The 21,673-nt window shown below is 35.4% G+C and overlaps 4 protein-coding genes across 5 annotated transcripts; 2 read left to right on the top strand and 2 right to left on the bottom strand.

The window, feature by feature from the left end:
- The first annotated feature begins 372 nt into the window (after positions 1-372).
- On the top strand, positions 373-6,440 carry LOC123227389 (polyadenylate-binding protein 2-like). The gene is made up of 9 exons (XM_044652168.1): positions 373-1,030; positions 2,667-2,785; positions 3,494-4,150; positions 4,229-4,306; positions 4,378-4,467; positions 4,813-4,950; positions 5,117-5,290; positions 5,384-5,587; positions 6,010-6,440. Exons 1-9 carry the CDS (start codon positions 796-798, stop codon positions 6,226-6,228), a joined length of 1,914 nt encoding a protein of 637 aa, XP_044508103.1. The 5' UTR covers positions 373-795; the 3' UTR covers positions 6,229-6,440.
- Positions 6,441-6,961: 521 nt separating this feature from the next.
- Positions 6,962-13,078, bottom strand: LOC123227485 (probable E3 ubiquitin ligase SUD1). 2 transcript variants are annotated; one of them, XM_044652309.1, is made up of 9 exons: positions 12,603-13,078; positions 11,193-11,885; positions 9,777-10,538; positions 9,484-9,695; positions 9,018-9,380; positions 8,728-8,885; positions 8,473-8,636; positions 8,208-8,354; positions 6,962-7,696 (listed from the first exon to the last, which is right to left on the bottom strand). In XM_044652309.1, the coding sequence occupies exons 1-9, from the start codon at positions 12,912-12,914 to the stop codon at positions 7,202-7,204; spliced, it is 3,306 nt and encodes a 1,101-aa protein (XP_044508244.1). In that variant the 5' UTR covers positions 12,915-13,078; the 3' UTR covers positions 6,962-7,201. The 2 variants fall into 2 exon arrangements, with proteins under 2 accessions (XP_044508244.1, XP_044508243.1); XM_044652308.1 differs by having other exon boundaries at positions 8,728-8,888; positions 12,603-13,076.
- A 1,409-nt stretch (positions 13,079-14,487) lies between these two features.
- LOC123226955 (40S ribosomal protein S16-like) lies at positions 14,488-15,200 on the top strand. Its single transcript, XM_044651541.1, has one exon. It carries the CDS (start codon positions 14,567-14,569, stop codon positions 15,005-15,007), a length of 441 nt encoding a protein of 146 aa, XP_044507476.1. The 5' UTR covers positions 14,488-14,566; the 3' UTR covers positions 15,008-15,200.
- A 2,564-nt stretch (positions 15,201-17,764) lies between these two features.
- Positions 17,765-18,994, bottom strand: LOC123227387 (caffeoyl-CoA O-methyltransferase). Its single transcript, XM_044652165.1, has 4 exons — positions 18,754-18,994; positions 18,526-18,670; positions 18,306-18,437; positions 17,765-18,208 (listed from the first exon to the last, which is right to left on the bottom strand). The coding sequence occupies exons 1-4, from the start codon at positions 18,915-18,917 to the stop codon at positions 17,915-17,917; spliced, it is 735 nt and encodes a 244-aa protein (XP_044508100.1). The 5' UTR covers positions 18,918-18,994; the 3' UTR covers positions 17,765-17,914.
- Between the last annotated feature and the right edge of the window lie 2,679 nt (positions 18,995-21,673).

Here is a 21,673-nt window from a genome sequence, read left to right as displayed (position 1 = left end):
TAAAATTAAATAATTTTAAATTAAATATAAAATAATATTTAATTATATAATAATATTTTTAATATACTTAAATTATATATAAATGATTGTTCACATAGTATTTATATTTATTTAAGAGCCTTAAATTTTTTTTTTTTAACTGTCTTTGTCCAATTTACTTCAGACATCACGCGCATTAACAGCGAATGAATTCACTCAACTTTCACCAAATCAAGCCCCGAACCTATCTTATCTTTATCAGTTATTTTACCATATTTTGAACTCTTCATCTGGGCCCTACTTAAAAATCCGACGGTGGAGATCTCATTATTCACCATCCTAGGGTTTACAATTTTCTTTAGGACAAGTATAAGAGGCAGACAGCCTCAAACAGTAATTTTCGGTGCAGTTTAGCTGCTCTCTTTAAGAAACATTAAAAGGCTCTCTTACAAAGTCTTACTAGCTTCACACTCTCTCACGCGCCGCCACCCCCTACCGGCGGCAACCATCTATTCATCTCCCTTTCACTTCCCTCTCCTCTTCTATCTATCTATCTATCTATCTATCTATCTATCTATCTATCATATTTAAAAAAAAAAAAACAAAAACAAAAAAGCAAGACACTGTAACTGAACAGAAATTCTTTGGGGTTTTGTGTTGAGTGGTGCTGTGTTTCTCTTTGGTTCTATCTCTTGTTTGTCTATGTTGTTTAGGGCTGGGTTTTCTGTTGAAGAATAACAAGAGGAGAGGGAAGAGAAAATTAAAAAAAAAAAAGAAAAACTAGGGTATTAGTTTTCGTTGTTTTTGTTTTAGGAGATGGCTCAGGTGCAAGCTCAGCCGGCTGTCCAGGGGCAGAACGTGAATGGCGGGGCCAATCAATTCGTGACGACGTCGCTTTATGTGGGCGATCTGGAGGTGAACGTCACGGATGCGCAGCTCTACGATCTGTTTATCCAGATCGGTCAGGTGGTTTCAGTTCGGGTTTGTCGGGACTTGTCAACCCGGCGATCACTTGGTTATGGTTACGTTAATTACAGCAATCCACAGGATGGTAAGTTCCTTGCCTTTTAGTACATATTGGATGTTTTCCAGTTCATATGAGTATTGTTGTTTTCTTGTATTTTATTGTTTGTTTATGGTCAGAAATGGATTTTCTTCTTTAAATAACTTTATCCCTTGCATGGAGAAACTTTAAATCGGGAAAAGTTATTTTGCTCAATATTCCTTTAGGTTGATAAGAATAGGCCCCAAGTGTGTTAAAAAAGTAGCCAAGGGGTTAGTGGAATGGTCTGTCTTTTTGTTTACTCTTGCAAGGTTTCAGTTTCATTCTTTGGTGCTTGTGAAAAGCTCAGATTGTTCTTTTCGCTGAAGATTTTAGGGTTTTGAGAGCACCATTCTTGATCTCAACTTTCCTTGTTGGGAACTTTTAGGTTGTCAAAATAAATCTGAAGATGTAAGCTGGATAAGGTTTCCCGGGTTTTCCCTGCTTTTGAGTTAGATTCACATTGCCAGGGTAGTCTGTGTCCTTAGTTTTAGCTTTTTAATAAGTTTCTAATTGTACCTGTGAAATTCAAATTGGCAGTTTACGTTTATGATTAGAATTTTGTATGCATTCGACTTGTTTAAGTAGAGCTTTATTAGTTTACGAATAGTGATAGAAAATGGTTATGGAGTTTGATGAGAATTGAAGTGGAAGTTTGCTTAGGAAAAAAGAAATATAAGAAGAGAAAGGAAAAGCGATGTGCTGCTTGCAAGTGTTGTTTTAAGTTTAGTAGAAAATATACGGAACAGGGGCATTTCTTTAATGCTTCCATTATTGAGAGGTATGTATACATCTTTATACCTCTTTCCTGAAAAGCTTAAGTTAGCAAATTACCCTTTATTTATTAATTTATAGGAAGTACATATGTAATTCGATTATCAGGGTATTACTTCCTGTACAGTTTTCAGAACCTATTTTTATAGGATATAATACTTTCTTTGTTGGTGTAGGAAACAGATGCATTAGTTTTGGGTTGTTGCAGTGTAATAGCCATTTCAGAGTAAATTCTCAGTAATCAGTTCTCTACTTTTTTCTTTTTGAAATTTTTTAGATTTTAAATACAAAAATGCATCTACAATCCCTTGAATTTTGTTTCCTTTTTCATAAAAGGAAGATGGGGTTTAGAGAGAAATTAGCTCTTACTTCCATTCCTCTACAAAAGAGTTGGTTTCTTTCTGCTGAATTTTTATCTCCTCCCTTATTAAGCTTTGTTGCCTTTTTTCTTTTTAATTTTTTTGATAGTCAGTTTTTGACCTTTTGTGTTCATTGAATTTTAAATTGGAATTTCTTCCACAACCTTTAAACTTGGTCGGGACAAAACTTTTTGGGTACTCAAACTTCTAGATTTATCTAAGAACATATTGGCCTTTGATGGAGAAGAATGATAAACTTTGCTGTGTTGGGAAGGCCATCTATATATAAAATGATGTGCTTAATTTATTGTAGATATTTTGAGTTATTAATCCATAAAATGTCCTACGGTATCTGTTTTGGGTACTCAAACTTCATGAGCTTATGATTTTTTGTACACAATTAACCCCATACTTCAGCTTGACTATCAACATACAAGTCTATTAGTGATTCACACATTTTCTCTATTTAAATGTCCTATATTTGTGTGGACATTTGTTGAAATTCTTAACAGCTGCAAGGGCATTGGATATGCTGAACTTCACTCTTGTGAATGGAAAGCCCATTAGGATTATGTACTCTCATCGTGACCCAACTCTTCGCAAAAGTGGGGCAGGGAATATATTTATCAAGGTATTGATGTGACAAGTTTTTGTGCATTTTTATGCTGCCCTATGTATAGTTCTGAAATTTTGGTTTTCTGAGTCCTCTCTTTTTGTTTTCTTTTGCTGGGTGACTTTGCACAAGTCTTATAACAACATATTAATTTTGTTCTGGGAAAGAAAAGAAAATGGAGAGGGAAAAATGCAAGCAATTTCATATTCTCTTGATTTTTTTTTTTTTTTTGGTGGGAAATAGAGTAATGGCTTTGAAATCAATGGCTCTCCTTTCAAAATATTAAAAAAAGAAGTGGAGGCAGATATTTATTGATGTAATGGAAGAGCAATACCATATTATTACTAGCAAGACACAGATAACATTGTGGATTTTAACTTTGATGCAGTTGTGCTGTATGGCTTTTGTTGAGCCCCAAGGATTTTTTTTTATAATAAAGAAGTTGGTCTTGCAAGTGCCAGCGTGTGTGTGCCCATAATTTTGGAAGTAAATCATGAAGTCAAATGATAAGCCACCATAGTGGTGGCATCATCATCTTTATTTGGCAATTAGCACGCCAATCGTTCTGGGTGCTTTATGATTTTCATTCTGTCTCGAAAGCTTTTATAAATTGTAGTTATTGCTTCACATATATCATTTTATTTCTTTTTTTGTTCCTTTCCTTAACATTTTTCTAGAAACAAATAATGTTAATTTACCAACTTCCTAATTCTTTAAACTTGACAGAATCTGGATAAGGCTATTGATCACAAGGCATTACATGAAACATTTTCTGCATTTGGGAGCATCCTCTCTTGCAAGGTGGCAACAGATTTGAATGGTCAGTCAAAAGGCTATGGCTTTGTACAATTTGAAAAAGAGGAGTCTGCCCAAAAAGCTATAGAGAAGCTGAATGGTATGCTATTGAATGATAAGCAAGTTTATGTGGGGCCATTCCTCCGCAAACAGGAGAGAGAAACTGAAATCAACAAGAATAAATTCAACAATGTTTATGTAAAGAATCTCTCAGAAGCAACAACTGAAGAAGATTTGCAGAAAACTTTTGGTGAATTTGGCACAATCACTAGTGTTGTGGTGATGAGGGACGCAGATGGCAAATCAAAGTGCTTTGGTTTTGTCAATTTTGAGAATGCTGATGATGCTGCAAATGCTGTCGAGACCCTAAATGGAAAGAAAGTTGATGATAAGGAATGGTATGTTGGAAAAGCCCAGAGGAAATCTGAAAGGGAACTTGAACTAAAAAATCGATTTGAGCAGAACATGAAGGAAGTAGCAGATAAATTTCAGGGTGCAAACTTGTACATCAAAAATTTAGATGATAGCATTGATGATGATAAGCTTAAGCAGTTATTCTCTCAATTTGGTTCCATCACATCATGCAAGGTATGTAGCATTTGAAACTATCCACCTAATTTGGCCGTATTAATCTGATGGCTGAAGCCTCAAGGTAAAGTTGAACAGGTAATGCGAGACCCTAATGGAATTAGTAGAGGATCAGGATTTGTTGCATACTCCACTCCTGAAGAGGCATCTAGAGCTGTAAGTTGTTATGTCTGTGCACATTAATTAGGAACTTAACAGAAGCTGATAGGTCTTTTTAACTTTGACAGCTCCTGGAAATGAATGGAAAAATGGTTGTTAGCAAGCCGCTGTATGTTGCACTTGCCCAGCGTAAGGAAGATAGAAGAGCCAGGCTGCAGGTTTGTTCCCTCTGACAATTTTATGTTCCTTCTGATATTTGTTTTGAGCTTTCAGTCAACTTTAGTAGAATTAAAGGCTGGTTTGCTATTGATTAGTGCCTTGTTACCACTGTGATGGAATTAAGAGTTTCTTCGGTTATGGGTTATTCTTAGGAGCACAGCTTGATGAAAGATGTTTGTAGTTTGAACTTTTTAAAACATTTTTTCCCTTCATTTGGTTGGACATAAGTTTTATCTTTTGTTCTGATATTTAACCTTTTAGACCTCTCATATTTTGTGCTTTTTAATGCCTGATTGTCATATTGTTATATCATTTTTCTGTGTTGTTGTCTACTATTTATACAGGCTCAGTTTTCTCAAATGAGGCCAGTTGCAATGGCACCTTCTGTTGCTCCTCGCATGCCAATTTACCCTCCTGGTGGTCCTGGTCTTGGGCAACAGCTATTCTACGGTCAAGCTCCACCTGCCATGATTCCTCCTCAGGTGAGCTTCTACCTCTCATGAAAATTTTCCTGTTATGCAGTCCTCTTTGTTGGATATTTTTAGTATTTTTACTGCTGATTGATTGATTTCTGTATTTCTTCAGCAGTTAGATATAAACTACAATATTTTATGACTTCTCTCTCATTATGCATTTGTATTTGTTCAGCCTGGATTTGGTTATCAGCAGCAACTTGTTCCTGGTATGAGGCCTGGTGGAGCCCCAATGCAGAACTTCTATGTTCCAGTGGTTCCACCAGGGCAACAGGGTCAGCGACCTAGTAACAGACGGGCAGGAGCCATTCAGCAAACCCAACAACATGTTCCTGTAATGCAGCCACAGGTTTGTGATATTCTGTCAGGGGCTCAATTACTGTATATCTTGTATATGTGATCACATCTATAACCATACTTTTATAAATTGGCTTGTTCGAAGATGCTTCTTCCTAGGGGACGTGTTTACCGCTACCCACCTGGCCGTGGACTGCCTGATGTTCCCATGCCTAGTGTTGGGGGCATGCTATCTGTTCCATATGACATGGGTGGTATGCCTTTGCGCGATGCAGCAATTTCTCAGCCGGTTCCGATTGGGGCTTTGGCTTCTGCCCTTGCAAATGCTTCTCCAGAGCAGCAGAGGACAGTAAGTGTTTAGTTCCATGTAATTATGTTTATTTGTTGAATTGGTAGCCTATGCTTTTGAGTATAAACATTTTTAGCTGATTGAAATTAGTTTAGGACTCCAATTGTTTGGTGACGTTATAAAAGTTCTGACGGCAATTAAAAAGGTGGGATTAATTTTTTTTCTGAATAATCCTTTGTGGCCCTAATTACTTGTGGAATTTAGGTTGCCTTTTAGATAAAAAGTTCTGGGACGGTTTCAGATAACCATACCAAAAGATTTTTTCTTTTTTTTTCACATTTAATGTTGTTGCAGTCTTGAGAATAACAGCCATTCTAACATCATATAGTGATCTTCAGAAGTTCACTGCATATAATTTCTCTATGGTTGATTTATGTATTGACAGAATAACTTCAACTTTCTTTGTCACATTAATTTGATAGATGCTGGGGGAGAATCTTTACCCACTTGTGGAACAGCTGGAGCCCGACGCACCAGCTAAGGTTACGGGAATGCTCTTGGAGATGGACCAGACGGAGGTTCTGCACTTGCTTGAGTCACCTGAAGCTCTGAAAGCAAAGGTGGCCGAGGCGATGGAGGTTTTAAGGAATGTTCAGGGCAACACAGCTGATCATCTAGCCTCGCTGTCATTGACTGATTAACTTGGTTTCCTAAGCTGGTTTTGAAAAAACATTTTATGTATTTTGGCTTGGAGATAGTCAAGACCTACAAAAGCAAACGATTTGATAGACTAGGCACCACTACGTACCCGTATGTTGGCCTTATTGTTTTGAACTGATTGGAGAGTTTCAGGATCAGATTTGAGGGTTGTGACTGTTGATGGTTTATGTTTGATGTCTGATTTTGCATTTAATTGCCTTTTTCGTTTTCGTTATTAGATTGGATAAAATATTATATAAAAATTCCTTGTAAGGTGTTGTTTTGCAAATCACTTACTATAACAAACCACCACAATTAATCATCCATAAACCCCTGCGTTTTATGTAGCATGGTTATGTGTATAGATGCATGTTGACAATAAGGTTGGATTTGATTTAAACTTAGATTTGAACTTAAAAATTAAATATTTTCAAATTTAAACTCAAATTCGAACTTTAAGAATGATCAAATTGTTAAGTTTGTAAACTTAAAAAATTTAATATAAAACAATATATGCATTAAAACGAAATCAAACTTAAAATTTGATGTAAACTCAGACTTGAATTGAACTGAAACTCAATTTTTTGGAAATAAGCCAAACTCAGGTTTTCTTAAAAGGGGATCCATCAAGCTCAAGTTTAATTTTATATAACCCGAGACAAACTTGGATTCGGATTTATTCAAATCAAACCTTAATTTAGAAATAGTGGACAAACCTTTCCACACTTCAATACGTAAGAGTTTAGAATATCAAAGCAATGCATTGAAATTTCACAGTTTTTACCTGGTAAGTTAACATGGGTACTATCATATGCACAAAAACAAAGATAACAAAAAGAAAAAAAAATACATATGAGAGCCCTTTCGAGCCCTCAACAAGGTAAAAAGCTAACATTACATAAACGTTTGAACAAGTATTCAATACTTGTATAAACGCCTTACACTACAAACATGGTTCTGAAGTTAAGAATTGATTCAATTACCCCGTCTGAACCTCAACCCGACATCAGCTTCTCTGTCATATTGGATCAAACCTGAGCCCTGCATGTTTGGACTTCGTGTGTCAAAGGACATACCTGCCTCATTTTGCTTCTCTTGCAAATCTTCCCCATAGTTATGAAGCCTACGTCCAACGAGATATCGATCATCACGAATACTGTTATGAAGGTTAGTGAACCACACATGGAATCTCTTCGTGCAAAACCACAGTGCACTGAAACATAGGCATCCCAGCCATGCAAAACGATAGACAGCCGAATTTACTACTAATGGATACCCCAGAACAGGAAACACCCCTCTGGCTAACACATATGGGACGCACAGGGCCGTCAACAATTTCATAATGATTGGGAAAACAATCTCTTTAAGCACCCAAAGACCTTGCAGCCTCGAGAAACCATCTTCTCTCACCCTTTCAAATTTTATCCGCCAGCTTTCATCCACAAGGGGCATCATGTGATCCAACATAACCTGTTACAGCGGGGAAAATTTTAGTCCTGGGACCCATTATTTCTTCAATCAAACAATAAATCTTTTAATGAAAGAAGAATAAAATGTATAAATTTGAAAACATTCACTCAAATCGTCAAACAACTGAGCCTTAGCTGCAATAGCCTTCTAAATTGTTAAAAGAAACTCAAATTATTAGTTGACAGGAAAGATTAAAAAAACACAAAACAGAGGAACTGACATCATCCAAGAAAACAAGAACAAAAAAATTTTTAAAAGTTTAAACATCGTTCCCAGCCAGTTACATATGCAGATATGCTACATGTAGTCCAGATCATTAACCCAAAGATCAATTTATATACACAATCACTTCCAGGTCACTCAAAAGAAATCAATAAATTTCACATTGAGAAGAACAAAAATATCGCCTGATCCTCAGCTAAATTATTTTATTCTCACTTTTTACAGTCCAAAAATCAGTTGTGCGCCACAACAGGATGTTAGTCAATAGAAATTTAATAAAATTACTCACCAATCGGGTCCATATCTTCAGAAAAATGAGGCCCAACGCCCAATCCTGATACAGGAGGAAAACAGGGCTTTCATCCACGGGCACCCTCATTGGCACAATCACCAGGAGCTCAAACAGCAACCCAATTAATACTGGAATGACAAAAATCTGGAACATGAAACCAGTAAAGGGATTGGAGGCTTAGAACACCAGTCATATGATAAACAAAACTGCACAAAAAGGAAACTTGACAAGTAAAAGAAATGATAACCATAATAACCCTTACCCATATTGACAATAATGCAGAACTCTTAATGACAATCCCACACCACTTCCAAATTTGGGCAAACAAAACTGCTGCCCTCTTTGTTCTAACATGCTCAATGGAATATCTAGCTCCAGCTATGGCAGTCCAAATGACATAGCTTCCAATGATGAAAGCATATAAATCTGCAAAAAGGGATCCAAAGGAATATTAGTAGCATCCCAACAAGGATGTATAGGCCTAGTAACAAAAAATAAAACTAATCAGCAATTTTACCATTGCACTTGATGCCATGAGTAATTGGAAGAAGAGGAATTGCATTAAAAAGTGCACGTCCAAGTGAAATTGGCACCACTATCAAGGCAGAGTTAATAACAAGCAGAGTCATCCATGCTATCACCAGCAAGAGGACAATACGAAAAACAAAGCTGCACCTGCTAAAATACAGAAAATATTATCTAAGAACCAGTGCAAAATACCATTGCACATGCAATTATACCCAAAAAATTAAAAATATAAAGATTAATTACTAAATCCATTACATATGTAAGTGTCCTGTAACTTACTCTGAGTCAGTTTGATCATCAGCATCATAATCCTCTGATACATTAGAGTTTCCAGATCCTAGATTACCTCTATTTGCATCATCGACTGCTGGAAATTGAGCCAGAGCAGCTCGTTCATGCCCTAATGGTATCACCTGCAGTCTATCAGGCCTTGGCTCAACATTTCCATTTTCCTGGCCACCACCCTCACCGGGTCTGGGCAGCAGAAACTTAGTCAGACCAAGTGCCCAGCCAACTGCTGTAAACCAATAGAGAAGAAGAGACTTGATTGTTGTCCGCAATTTAAAATGCTCAATTGCGAATGGAATGCAGATTTGAAAGAGAAGCATATCAGCTGGTATTTCAGTAAATGGGTCAGATACCCTGTAACAAACAACTAAATAATTAGCAAATAAACTTAGCTTATCAACATGAAAAGAAAACAGTAAGACACAGCAGATTCCTAAAACAGAAAGTGTTGTCTTACGATATGTCAAGAGGAAAAGTGGAGGGAGCCATCCTCATAGCAAGTTTGACTGGCAAAAAAACCAGCATCACAATCAAACTCCCATAAACTGCAACAGACAACAGAACTCTGCGCGCATGCTTGTGTACAGGATCATCAATCAAATCACGAAATGGATTGTAGTGGGGATCAGTTGGATCTCGGAGAAAATACAGAACTCCATTACGCAAAACCTGCAGAAAACAAGCAATGATCATCAGGGTAATAAAATTGCACTTGTTTCAGAACCATAAAAGGATGGCACGGAACGTTACCACTCGAAGAAGGCTAACAAAGATACTTATTTGTAACATGTACACAATCCCAACAACCCAATGAACCAACGAGCTTGCCAAAGGAGAGACTGAAAAGAACTGAACTCTTTGAGACATTGTCTTTCCAAACATCCTTATGGTACAGACATCTAACCACCATCCACACAATAAAGGAAACACCCCAAGTTCAATGACCAGAAGGAAAGCAACCTTAATCATGGTCATCAAATGCCTCATTGCAGCCAGGAACTGCCTGAAGAGCGATGGAATTGTTTCTGCTATAGAAGCAATACCATAATACCTTCCCATAGTCAAAGGCTCGCCCTTGGTATACCGAATCAAGCCAACAATACCCAAGTAGAAGAAGACAAGAGAGAATATGAACATGTATCCAATGGCCAGTGTAGTAACATCAGAAAGTCGTGATGTTCCAATAGTAGCCCCTCCTAAAAGATCTGCAGAAAGTGATGCACTTGTACTGTTAGCTGCTTCATTTAGTCCACTAGCATTTACTTTTAACATTTCTCCAACAAGCATACTGTTTTCTTGACCTTCAGATGTAAGATTTGTTTCAGCACTTAACACATTCTTCAACGTAATATTTGCTAAAGAAAAGGCTGTCTCGGTAAGTGGCATGACTGTTGACAACACTGGACCACTAGCGGAGGAGAAAAGCCATGACATATAATATAGAATTATTCGACCTAGAGAGAAGGGCACAAAGATCACAACACCAAGAAATATCATATTGCTAGCCAAAACCTGCAAAAGGAGTAAAATCACTCATCATTATAAGAAAAACTGTCCATCGAGTAAGGAAAAAGGAGCCTAAATAAAGAATTCACTTCTTTTGATTGAAAAGACAATAAAAAATAGTTAAAAAAGATGCTCATAGCATGTTATGTGAAGAAGTCCAATGACAAAAGTACTAAATAAATTTCTTTGGATAAATAGAAATTGCAAGATTTGACAAACCAGTAAAGAGGCTAATAATCCCAGTCAAAGGAAAAGTAACAGAATCAAAAGTTGAATCATATTATGGGGCCGGCTCATAAGAAGAGAAAGTTCACCTTCACTAAATGATTAAAGGAGAAATTTATCCTAAGCTTTCTTTCGATGGAATCTGAAACTCTCATCCCAAGGTCACATTTCATGATACTACTACAAATAGATTATGTATCATCCATCTCTCATCATACCAACATGAACTTAAACATATATCAAATAGTAAAAGAAATAGTAGCAATTCATTCAAACAGAGAGAAATAAGACTAATTTCATAATATTCTCCTAAAGACAAAAGGATGTGAGGACTTAAGGAAAACCACCAAGATAAGATCAATCAGGAAAGTTAATGACAACACAGTGTTACCAAGCATTAATAATGGCTAATTGAAGGGGAAATAGCTGACTTACAGTAAATGCATTTTCAACTAAATGGAAAACGGGACCCTGCATGCCAACAAGCTCATCGAAAGGTACATCTTCTGCGCCATCAGCATCATCCAAGCCATCAAACATCTGTTCAACATGGGCCTCAAGGCGAGCTGCCTGAATCTCCCATCGTGCAGCAACATTTTCAGCATTCCTTCTGATAATTTGACCTGCTCCAGCAACACCCTGCACTCCTCCACCATCTTCTCCATTTCCTTCACCGGCAAAATTCCTATTAGCTTGTCCAGGAGGTCTTCTGGCAGCACGAGCACCATTCCTATCCCCATCATCCTCCCTCTCCGCATCTTGTCCTCCAATCTCACGTAAATGCCTAAAGTAATCTCGTAAGGAAGTGGCTCCAAGAAATATAAACACAATGCTAGCAGAAAGCAGGAAACCATGCAGACAGTCAGTAAGAATAACCGTTGTTGAGATATGACTTAAAAATAGCCTCTGAGCTTCCCCCAAACTCCTCACAAAGGCTAACCGCCATATCCAGAACGTGATAAAAGGTATGATGAGGAGCCAAACAGAAAGTACAAAACTAAGTCGTAGAAAGAATTGCACAACATGGCAAGTTTTCATTGCCATCCCAACTACAAACTCCTGAAAAGGAAGCCTAGCTGGAGCATTCTCAGCATAAACCGGAGAAAAGGAAAATGCATGTTTACAGACCTACAAAGAACACCAACTAGATTTTGTTAAAAGAGATATATCTTCACCTAGAAAATATATCCTTCATAAACATAATAGGTAGAAGAAACAAAAAAATTACAAATATGCAGGCAACTGAAAAATGCAAATCAAACATATATGGAGTCAGTACAAACCAGCATTGAAAATAAAAATGAAAATTTCAACCTATATATATCTATCTTTAAAAAAAGGCAGAAAAACCCATTCATCCACATTGCCCCAATTGGAATTATGCATACAATTTCATAACTAAAACCTAGCCCCATGCTTATAAGTTAATTTCTAAAATGTTTATTGCCTATCAGTATTTTCTTGACTAAGAGTTTTAAAAAACTCACGCAATTTATTTGATTATACGAAACCATTCATCCACACGTCATGAACCTGAAATTTCCCAACAATGCAATTAACATGAAGCCATCAAAAAATGATATCTCCTGATCGTGTTCCAAAACCAATAAAATAAACTTAAATGAAACATTAAGCTTTTATGCATATAAAAATCAACAAAGAAACGTCAATCCCTCATTCACTTTCTTCAATTCATCAATCAAATATTAGTCAATCATCCTTTGTATTAATAATTTAAGAACACAGCGTAGCATGAATCCACTAAAAGAACCCTAATTAAACCTTCTGTTTTTTATCAGTCTTTCAAAATTTCATTACAAAATTTAACGATTAAAATCAATTAACCTCGCATTGTCGAGCGTTGCTGTGATTGAGCCACTGAAGGAGGCAATCCTGGTGAACAAATTTGATACTTCCACTACACGCGCACGGATAACGTAACGGATTCTCCGCGTCTCCCGGATTTCGACAGATCCGACACACGTCCCCCTCTTCCTCCTCCTCCTCGTCAACATATCGCGACACGCTCTTCTCGCCCTCCTCCACAGTCTCTCTCTTTATCGACACCGACGACGCGGCAGATGTTGAGGGCTCGGGCGACTCAGCAGATGAGGACAACGAATCACCGCCGCCGGATAACGCTGTGGAGCCGTCCATAAGGGCGAGCTGATTTTACTCACAGAGTTTGATGGACCAAGTTAGAGGATTAATTGAATTGGTGGTAAAATGGATGGAGATTTGTCTGACGATGGTTTTTGAGGCGCCTGTTGCAGAAATGCCCCTCGATTTGGGGTTATATTTCAGTTTTGTCGGTGATTCGATCGTTGAAGTTGAAGAATAGATTGTGCTATCTGTGTAAAATACAAAAGATAATTCTAGAAATGAATTTGTATTAATGTAGGGGCTTTTTTGTCTTTCAAAAAAATCTACTTTATTTTACTAAAACTCAATTTCGTGTTTTATTTAGATGGGGTGAAGCCGCTGAACTTCAGCCGAACATTAGATATTTTGAAATTTGTACAAGATTTTTCTGTCCACTCTTTCCTCTTGGGCTCAATGGCTTGCGTGGGCTTCAATGAGACCCATCTGCCCCGTCCAGGGGTAGATTCAATCTAAGCCTAACCGGGCTCATGATGGATTCAAACTCATAATATTTAATTTAAACACTATTATTAGAAAGGTGGAAAATAATACCATCAAAAAATATAATACACTAAAATTGAATTGAGCTAGAATTCTAGTTCGAATTTGACTCATTCAATCCGAATAATATATTTGAATTGAGCATATTTAGAATATATCCACCTCTAGACTCATGAAAACACCAAATATGATATCTCTTAAAAAAGATTCTCGTTAAAGTTAGAGATGACAATGGAGTAAAATCGATTTTCACACTAATTTTTAGATCCTCATCATCATTAGATGAAACATTTTTTCATAAGACATTTTTTTTGTCTTTGTTACGAAGATGACAAGAAATCCTTGTCTTAACTCACAAAAAATACCTTCCCCCTTCCCTTCCCCTCCCCTGGTTTGTCCTCACCTAGTCCCTATAATTGTTTACATAAACCAGTTCATGAAGTTTTTTAATCCAACAAACTAAGATGTAAAACAAAAACAAAAGTTGTTCCTATCATAATATTATTGTTTCACAACATTCTCGGAAAGAGAACTTAAATTCCATATGACAAAGGTTCCGAGTCCAACTTCATCTCTTTAATGTCCCTAAATTAAGAGCGATTCCTACTATTATATAAATTTATTTACATAATTTTATTAATAATTAAAATATTAAAAGTTAAGTTATTTATTAAAAGACACAATGAAAAAACGATACATATCTTAGATAATATAATTTTATATTTAAGTTTTATCATTTTAAATAATAAAAATGTTAATAGTCAAGTCTTTTATTAGAAGACAAAGAAAGAAAACGATATAACAATATATATCTTAATTAATATAATCTTGTATAAGAGTCTTCGGTTAGATCTAATTTTGTATAAAACCCCTATAAGGGTTATTTTAATTAGTTTCCTATATAAAAAAGTGAAATTAAAAATTTAAATAATAGTTTATGACATTACTCTTTATCATAATATCATAAGTTAAAAGTTCTCTATCCCCTTAAAGCGCACCGTTTCAACTACAACCGTAAATCTTAAAAACCTGAAGGGCATTTCTATAATCTAACAAAACCCTTACGCCTCACTATATAATCCTCATTTACATCCAATTTTCCCCCTCGCTTTGCACTCTCAATTTAGGGTTTCTCTCCTCCACAAAAGAAGAAAACCCTAACAACAATGGCAACCGCAGCCCCTGTGGAGTCGGTGCAATGTTTTGGCCGCAAGAAGACAGCTGTCGCCGTCACATACTGCAAGCGCGGCCGCGGTCTTATCAAGATCAATGGCTGCCCAATCGAGTTAGTGGAGCCTGAGATCCTCCGCTTCAAAGCCTACGAGCCAATCCTCTTACTCGGAAGACACCGTTTCGCTGGTGTCGACATCAGGATTCGCGTGAAGGGAGGAGGACATACTTCGCAGATCTATGCGATCAGACAGAGCATTGCTAAGGCGCTCGTGGCATTTTACCAGAAGTACGTGGACGAGCAGAGCAAGAAGGAGATCAAGGACATTCTTGTGAGGTATGATAGGACCTTGCTGGTGGCGGATCCCAGACGGTGCGAGCCCAAGAAGTTTGGTGGTCGTGGTGCCAGAGCTAGGTTCCAGAAGAGTTACCGTTGAACGGAAGAGTTGTTGTTTTATTGTCTCGGTTTGTTTTTACTTATCAAATTTTGGGTATTTGGACCTCAGATGGATATTAATGGAATGAATTAGTGTTGTTTTGATGTTCTAAGCGGTTTTGAATAGTCTTTGTTATTATCATTATTATGGATAATTTGTTTAAGCTTAATGGATGATTGAAGTTGTTAATTCATGTTGGCATGTTATTAATATTTACTGTGTGTTTTTATTTAATTTTTTTTTTGAAGTTGACTAATTATTAGATTGTTGGGTTCTTTCTGATGAATGATATTTGAAGTTATGTTGTTGTGGTCTAATGTTTGAAGTTTCTATGTGATTGTTAGAAGATTTTTCTGTTGTTTTTTAATATTGTAGACATTGTTTATTATTTGCTTTTTATTTTTTCCTTCCTACTGATAGGTTATGAATTTGTTACTAGGAGTCAGAATGCTGTCTGTTTTAAGCTTGTTTTCCGGGGAAATAAAAAAGTTAAAAACAATCATCTTGGCCGACAATTGTTATACATAACAGCTATGTACTACCTTATTGGTGTGTTTATTCTTGTGTGCTTTAATGGTTAATTTGAATAGTGACAGATTTACTAGTTTCTAGTATTTATTTGTCCAGAATTTGTGTTCGAATGCATGTTTGCCACATACATTGTTTTTTGTATGCTTGAATTTTGGAATATCATAGTATTTCTTCTATACTTATGTGAAATTTAGGTTATCTAGTCCTTTAATTTCTACTTGCAGTATTTGTTGAGCCAACCCTTTTTAGCCTAGAATTAGACTGCTCTGTTGGTACACTTTGGTCTACTTTATCTGAGCATCTTGTTTTTGAAGTTCATGTTAGTAGAGTTTGCATGGATTCTGGCATACTAGTTATGGTAATTTCTGTATCTGTATGCCTCAACAAATTTAGTTAGCTTTATTGTTTTTATGGTTGTGTTGTGAGGTCTGTGCTTGGGATCATGATTTCGTTGCTTCAGTGGTGAAGTGATAATGGTGTATTGATGCTCGTAAAACGGTACCAGCCTGTTGAGCTTTCTCTTGATTATTAATTTAGGACTAAGTTTTATTTGGTTACATTTTATGGATCTAACTATACCAGGATGTAAGTATTCAATTTAGGGTTTTTTTTTTCTTTCAATCCTTTTGCTTAGGAGGGGTTTATAAGGTTTGTTAACTTGTTTAACACAGCATCTCATTAAAAATAGCAATATTATGTATACCTATTTTAATTGGACAAATGATTATACATTTACGTGTGTTATCACGTGATTGGGTGTTATTTTTTTTTTAATTTAAAATCACCCAATCTTATAGTAATACACATTAAGTGTATATTTATCTGTGAATTCAAAGTGGGTATGCATAGTTTAGTGATTTAAGAATTAGTAAATAACTTTATTCATCTGTGTTTGGTGTTTATCTGGGAGAATTGTTTGGTGGTGTCAAAATAATTTTCTTTGGGAAGTGAAGCCTAGATAATCAGTTTATAATTAGAATTTTGTACATGTATGGAGATTCTCATGAAACTTGTTTGCATTTTGTTCTTCTATTCTTTACTCAAGTATGTATTTAGTATTTTTTTTATTCTTGTTCTAATTTTTGAATGTATTGATATTGATAATTGTTTTTCCATAAGCAGTTGATTTGTCATATGACTGACTTTTCATTTGATTATGTTGATAATTACATTTGGGGCTCCCATCGATGGCTGAAGTTTTCGTTGCCTTTATGACATTGATGATAGCAAGCGGTGATGAACAGTGATACTTAATATAAATTATATGAATAATTATATATATAAATAATAATATATTATTATATGATTAAATAGTTTTAAATTAAAATTAAAATATTATTTAATAAAATAATAATAATATATTATTATTTATTTTAAAGGTTTCCAATATTATTATTTTATTAATTTTTGTAGTGGCACCATCATCACATTTAATTCGAGTACCCTCTGCAATGTGAGTCTCCCACATGGGGACAACTCTTGAGCTTCAACATCAGCCACTGGGTTCCTGTTTCTATTCTCAACAATTCAATGCTACCTAAATTAACAACTTCAATTTATTGCCGAGTTTTTCAGAGATTTAATCAAATAATGCAAGTTTTTGAAATGTTAGAAACAATATAAATATTATTCGACATAATTTATACTATGATATGAATATTTACCGAGGAAATGTTGCTACAAAATTATACCCAAAGAGGAATACTGTTATTTACCACTTAGTACGGAGTCATCCTGTTTAACATCTTACTCATTAGTATTAATCATTCAAGTTTAATTAAAATTTTAAGTTGAATTCAAATTCAACAATACTACCCTAAAGTTAAAGTTGGTTTGATTCGAATCCTTTTGGATGAATGAAAAAATAATTAGTTGGGTAACCAAATTTCCACCTAAAAAAATATGAAAAAATAGAGAAGATAATAATAACAAATGGGTGAGTGGACAGACGTATCACGTCAACCCACCACTATTTTTTTCATTTCAATTTCAATCTGGGGTATAATCACGTAGATTTCAGAATAAAGGAAGGTTGGTGGAGACGTCTTATCTCACCAACCTTAAAATTGACTCCTGCATTGCAATTAATTAAATTGTAGAAACCAAATCAATTATTTTTTAATTATTAAAAAAAATTGCTTCAAATAAATTCAAAAGTTATTCACTTCTTTTTAAAAAAAAAATTCCAATATATATTTTTAATTCCACATTGAATCGAAACCATTCGATGCAAGATTACTCGATTCATAAGAAATACAATTGTTTTTTTTTTTCATGGGAAAATATAAAAAGAGGGGAAAAAAAAGAAAATTACATATCGGTTCATTTATGACGTATGAATCACCTGCGGCAAACCTCCAGAATTAGTGTAGGCAATCACTTGATTCGACGGCAGAGAGTGATTCCATCACCAACAGGAAGCATACAGATTTCAATCCTAGGGTCAGCAGTGAGGGCCTTGTTCAGCTCCAAGACAAAGTCCCTGTAATACCTGACGTACTTTCTAAGCGGGGCATCGGGTGGCGCCACCACTGATCCATTCCATAGGGTGTTGTCGTACCCGATCACTCCCCCGACCTTCACAAGCTCAATCAGCCTCTTGTGGTAGTTCATGTAGTTGTCCTTATCAGCGTCCACGAAAATAAAATCAAACGTTCCATGGTACTTCCCCTGAGGTCGACCACACCCGATAACTTAGATGATGAAAACAGAAAGAAAGTTAAAAAACTTAAAACATGTGGAACATTTTTGGGATGCTGAAATTTACTTCTTCGATCATTTGGTCAAGAACGGGCATGGCGGGGCCTTCTCGGAAATCAATCTTGTGTGCAACTCCAGCTTTTTCAATTACAGGAAGACCCAGTTCGTAGTTTTCCCTGTTGATGTCCATGGCCAAAATCTGCAACAATGAAAAAAATATATTAATTTGATATAGTATTCCTTGTTGGGATGCTGTGTTTATCAGTGAATCGGAAGATGAATTTAACCTTTCCGTCGTCAGGAAGAGCGAGCGCGGTGGCCAAGAGAGAGTAGCCGGTGTAGACGCCAATCTCCATCGTGTTCTTAGCATTGATGAGCTTGAGAAGCATGTTCAGGAATTGTCCTTCATCGGCGGATGTTGTCATTATGTTCCTGTTTCGCCATTCCAGGATGAGTAAAACACAAGAAAAGATAAAAAATGAAAGAAGGGAAATTTTCCTGGAAAGAAATTCCACCATGGATGTTTTGCAGTTATCTCCCTGAGCTCTTTCATGGGCTCAGGCTCTCGGGGATACACGCTAGTCTCGAGTATATACTGATAGAGTGCATCGCTTTGCAGAAGGCTTTTGTGGCCAACCTCCTGGTGCCGGCTCTGTTGCTCATTTCCACTGGTAGCCATTGGTGGAAAATTAAAGTTTTCTTTTTTCTTTTTGTTGATTGTTGGAGTAATGTGGCTAAGCTAAGAAAGGAATGGGAAAGTGGAGGGGTATATATGGGAAGTGAGAGTGGGTTGAACCGGTTGTGGTTGCTTGAACCGGATAGAAAAACCGGATCCGGGGTTGGTGAAGTTCCGAGATAGCATGAGTCTCAGTTGGGCATCTAATCTCACGCGACACTCACTTGGCCTATTTCATAATTGTCAACCTCTTCTTTACATCTTAACAATGACATTATAAGTTTGAAGAATATATCATCAAAATATTGGAATGTGAATAAATATCCAAATATAAATTATTTATGAATAAAAGAGTAAGAAGAAAATTTTAAATTGAGAGAAGAAAATAATGGATTTCACTGGATACATAATGTGAAAGGAAAGTATTGTGGAGATAGGGGCCTCCTAACTTGCGGCTGGCATTTGGTAAAGTTGGTAAAGAGTTGGTGGGTTTTTGGGGTGGCCCTCTTTTCTGCTTGTTTCTTTGTTACTTCTAAATATTTATATTATATAGTTTAATTATCAGAAAAGTACTTAATAAGTGAATTAACGCATGTATGAGTCAACCGGTATTTCTTTTAAATGATACTAATTAGGATTTTTCTCATTTTGTTTAGGCCAAAAAGACTTATTTTCACCCAAGGTTAAGTCTACTCTCAAATTTTTAATTACTAAGTTTTAAAAACTTAAATACCCATTGATCTCTTTAGGAGGGACAAAAATGGATGTTAATGCTCGAAAATCGATGAGAGAAGAAGATGGTAAAAAAGTCAACTATCAGTCGAAACAGAGATGATTGTCGAAGAAGGAGAAAAAAACCCTAAGAAGAAAAATGTAACTTTTTAAACTTTGAATAAGAAAAAATTATTAGTTCATTAAACTAAAGGGGAAAATATGATAATATTTTAGTTTTTTAATATTTTTGGCTAAATAGCGTTTTTACCTTTTATACTAATAACAAAATTTAATAGAAATTGAATGGCGAATAAGTATTGAAATTTTTAAAACTTAAGAGATGAAAGTTTGGGAATAAACTAAACCTTGGGTGGGAATAAGTCCTTTGTTTAACAGATAATTATCCTTAAAAAAACATTGTATTCAGAAACTCAATGATTTATAATGTTATTTACATATAGTATTGAATATTCAATTTTAAGTATTTAGACAATATGTTATTATATTTAGATATTATTTTATTTTTAATTCAAAATCACTCAATCACATAATGACATATCATTTTGACTCCTAAACAGATACTCAGGACTGAGTATGCATAATTTTATTATAATAAAAATCAACTAATTTAAATGAGATTTCTGCCTCAAGACTCTACTAAAGTCTAACCAACTTTGATCAAAGTTTGTTGAACATCTTCTACTCTGTTTACATATTAAATACATAAGTGGGTGATGATGTTGATGGAGGGCCAAGAATTTTCTAGTTTATTTTTTTTTCCCTTATAGAGGTGAACTTGGCATGAGAGTCTTCTTAAAAAATCATTGGGAGTCAACAGAGTCAGTACACAAATTTTAGTGGAAGAATATCATATACTACCCTAAAGGTTTGAAAATGCTTTACCAACACCCCTTTTCTCATATTTATAGACATTGAAAGTTTAGATACTTTGGTATCTAATACCCTTTTGTCTTAGTTTTGTTGCTTTGTTTGTTACTTATCTGGCACCAACGACAACAAGCAATATTATTGAGTCAAAAGACAAAGAGGTATCGATGAATTAGGTAGGTCTAGTCTGCCATGTTCTCTCATTTTTGCTGACAAACTTGGATGCGTGAGAGACATATAAGAGCGAAGCAATATTATATGTACATACTTTTGAGTATATGAATACATCATACATAATATGTTATCGAGTGATTAAATGCTATTTTATCTTTAATTTAAAATCATCCTATTATATAATAATGTATCATGTGTGTACTTATTTATTTATGTACTTAATAATGTGTATATATTGAAGATATATATATATATATATATATATATATTGAAGATATAAATCTCAAAAGACAGAGGCTACTAGTACCACCAACTACAAGAAGAAACTAAAGTTGAATTTAATGAGAGAATCAAAGTGGAGAGTGAAGAGTGGTGGCATTTAGTTTAACTTTTCATGTTTTTACTTGGTGAAGGTTGGTGTAGAAAATATCAAAAAAGCAGCCCAAGATTCACCTACTTCATTTACATGCATTGACTTTTACAATACTATTTATTTCATTAACGCCACTGTTTTTCTTTTTGGAAGTGAATGATTTGAGTTTAAATGGTTTATTAAGCTTGTATTGAACTTAGATCCCCAATTCATGTGAGTTTACTGACAAAAAGGGCTTCTGCACTCTCCTGCTGCATTCGACAGAGCTTAATCTTCTAAACACTTAAGACATGACTCTTTGACATAGGAAAAATCATTCACACAAGATTTCCAACAACTTACAATTCTATTTACGTTTGATACTACCATCATATATCAGGATCATTTTTGAGACTAAAGGGTATAATATCAGAGATTTGTTGTAATTTCTTCAATAGTAAAGAAAAATTCAACAAAGTGACTTATATTAATCAATAACTTGTACATCCTACCACAAAGACCAGTGAAAAAGGGTTGAAGATAGTGCTTAAGTTATAATAATCCAAAACAAAAGATCTTTACAAGTGGTCAATGAATACAATTTACCCAATAAGTTAAGATTTATCCATGA

The sequence above is a fragment of the Mangifera indica genome, chromosome 10 (genome assembly GCF_011075055.1).
Source record: "Mangifera indica cultivar Alphonso chromosome 10, CATAS_Mindica_2.1, whole genome shotgun sequence".
Lineage (NCBI taxonomy): Eukaryota > Viridiplantae > Streptophyta > Magnoliopsida > Sapindales > Anacardiaceae > Mangifera > Mangifera indica.
Note: the sequence above shows the minus strand (reverse complement) of the source record. Positions and strands in the feature narration are given on the sequence as shown.

Excerpts from the sequence above, each read along its gene's own strand:
- LOC123227389 (XM_044652168.1), top strand. The coding sequence starts at position 796 with ATGGCTCAGGTGCAAGCTCAGCCGGCTGTCCAGGGGCAGAACGTGAAT. Across the intron at positions 4,151-4,228 it reads GTTCCATCACATCATGCAAG|GTAATGCGAGACCCTAATGG; the intron begins GTATGTAGCATT and ends AAAGTTGAACAG. Across the intron at positions 5,588-6,009 it reads CTCCAGAGCAGCAGAGGACA|ATGCTGGGGGAGAATCTTTA; the intron begins GTAAGTGTTTAG and ends TTAATTTGATAG.
- LOC123227485 (XM_044652308.1), bottom strand. The coding sequence starts at position 12,914 with ATGGACGGCTCCACAGCGTTATCCGGCGGCGGTGATTCGTTGTCCTCA. Across the intron at positions 8,637-8,727 it reads TCATGGCATCAAGTGCAATG|ATTTATATGCTTTCATCATT; the intron begins GTAAAATTGCTG and ends CCCTTTTTGCAG. Across the intron at positions 7,697-8,207 it reads TGAAGATATGGACCCGATTG|GTTATGTTGGATCACATGAT; the intron begins GTGAGTAATTTT and ends CCGCTGTAACAG.
- LOC123227387 (XM_044652165.1), bottom strand. The coding sequence starts at position 18,917 with ATGGCTACCAGTGGAAATGAGCAACAGAGCCGGCACCAGGAGGTTGGC. Across the intron at positions 18,671-18,753 it reads ATAACTGCAAAACATCCATG|GAACATAATGACAACATCCG; the intron begins GTGGAATTTCTT and ends ATGGCGAAACAG. Across the intron at positions 18,438-18,525 it reads CTCTTCCTGACGACGGAAAG|ATTTTGGCCATGGACATCAA; the intron begins GTTAAATTCATC and ends TCATTGTTGCAG.
- LOC123226955 (XM_044651541.1), top strand. The coding sequence starts at position 14,567 with ATGGCAACCGCAGCCCCTGTGGAGTCGGTGCAATGTTTTGGCCGCAAG.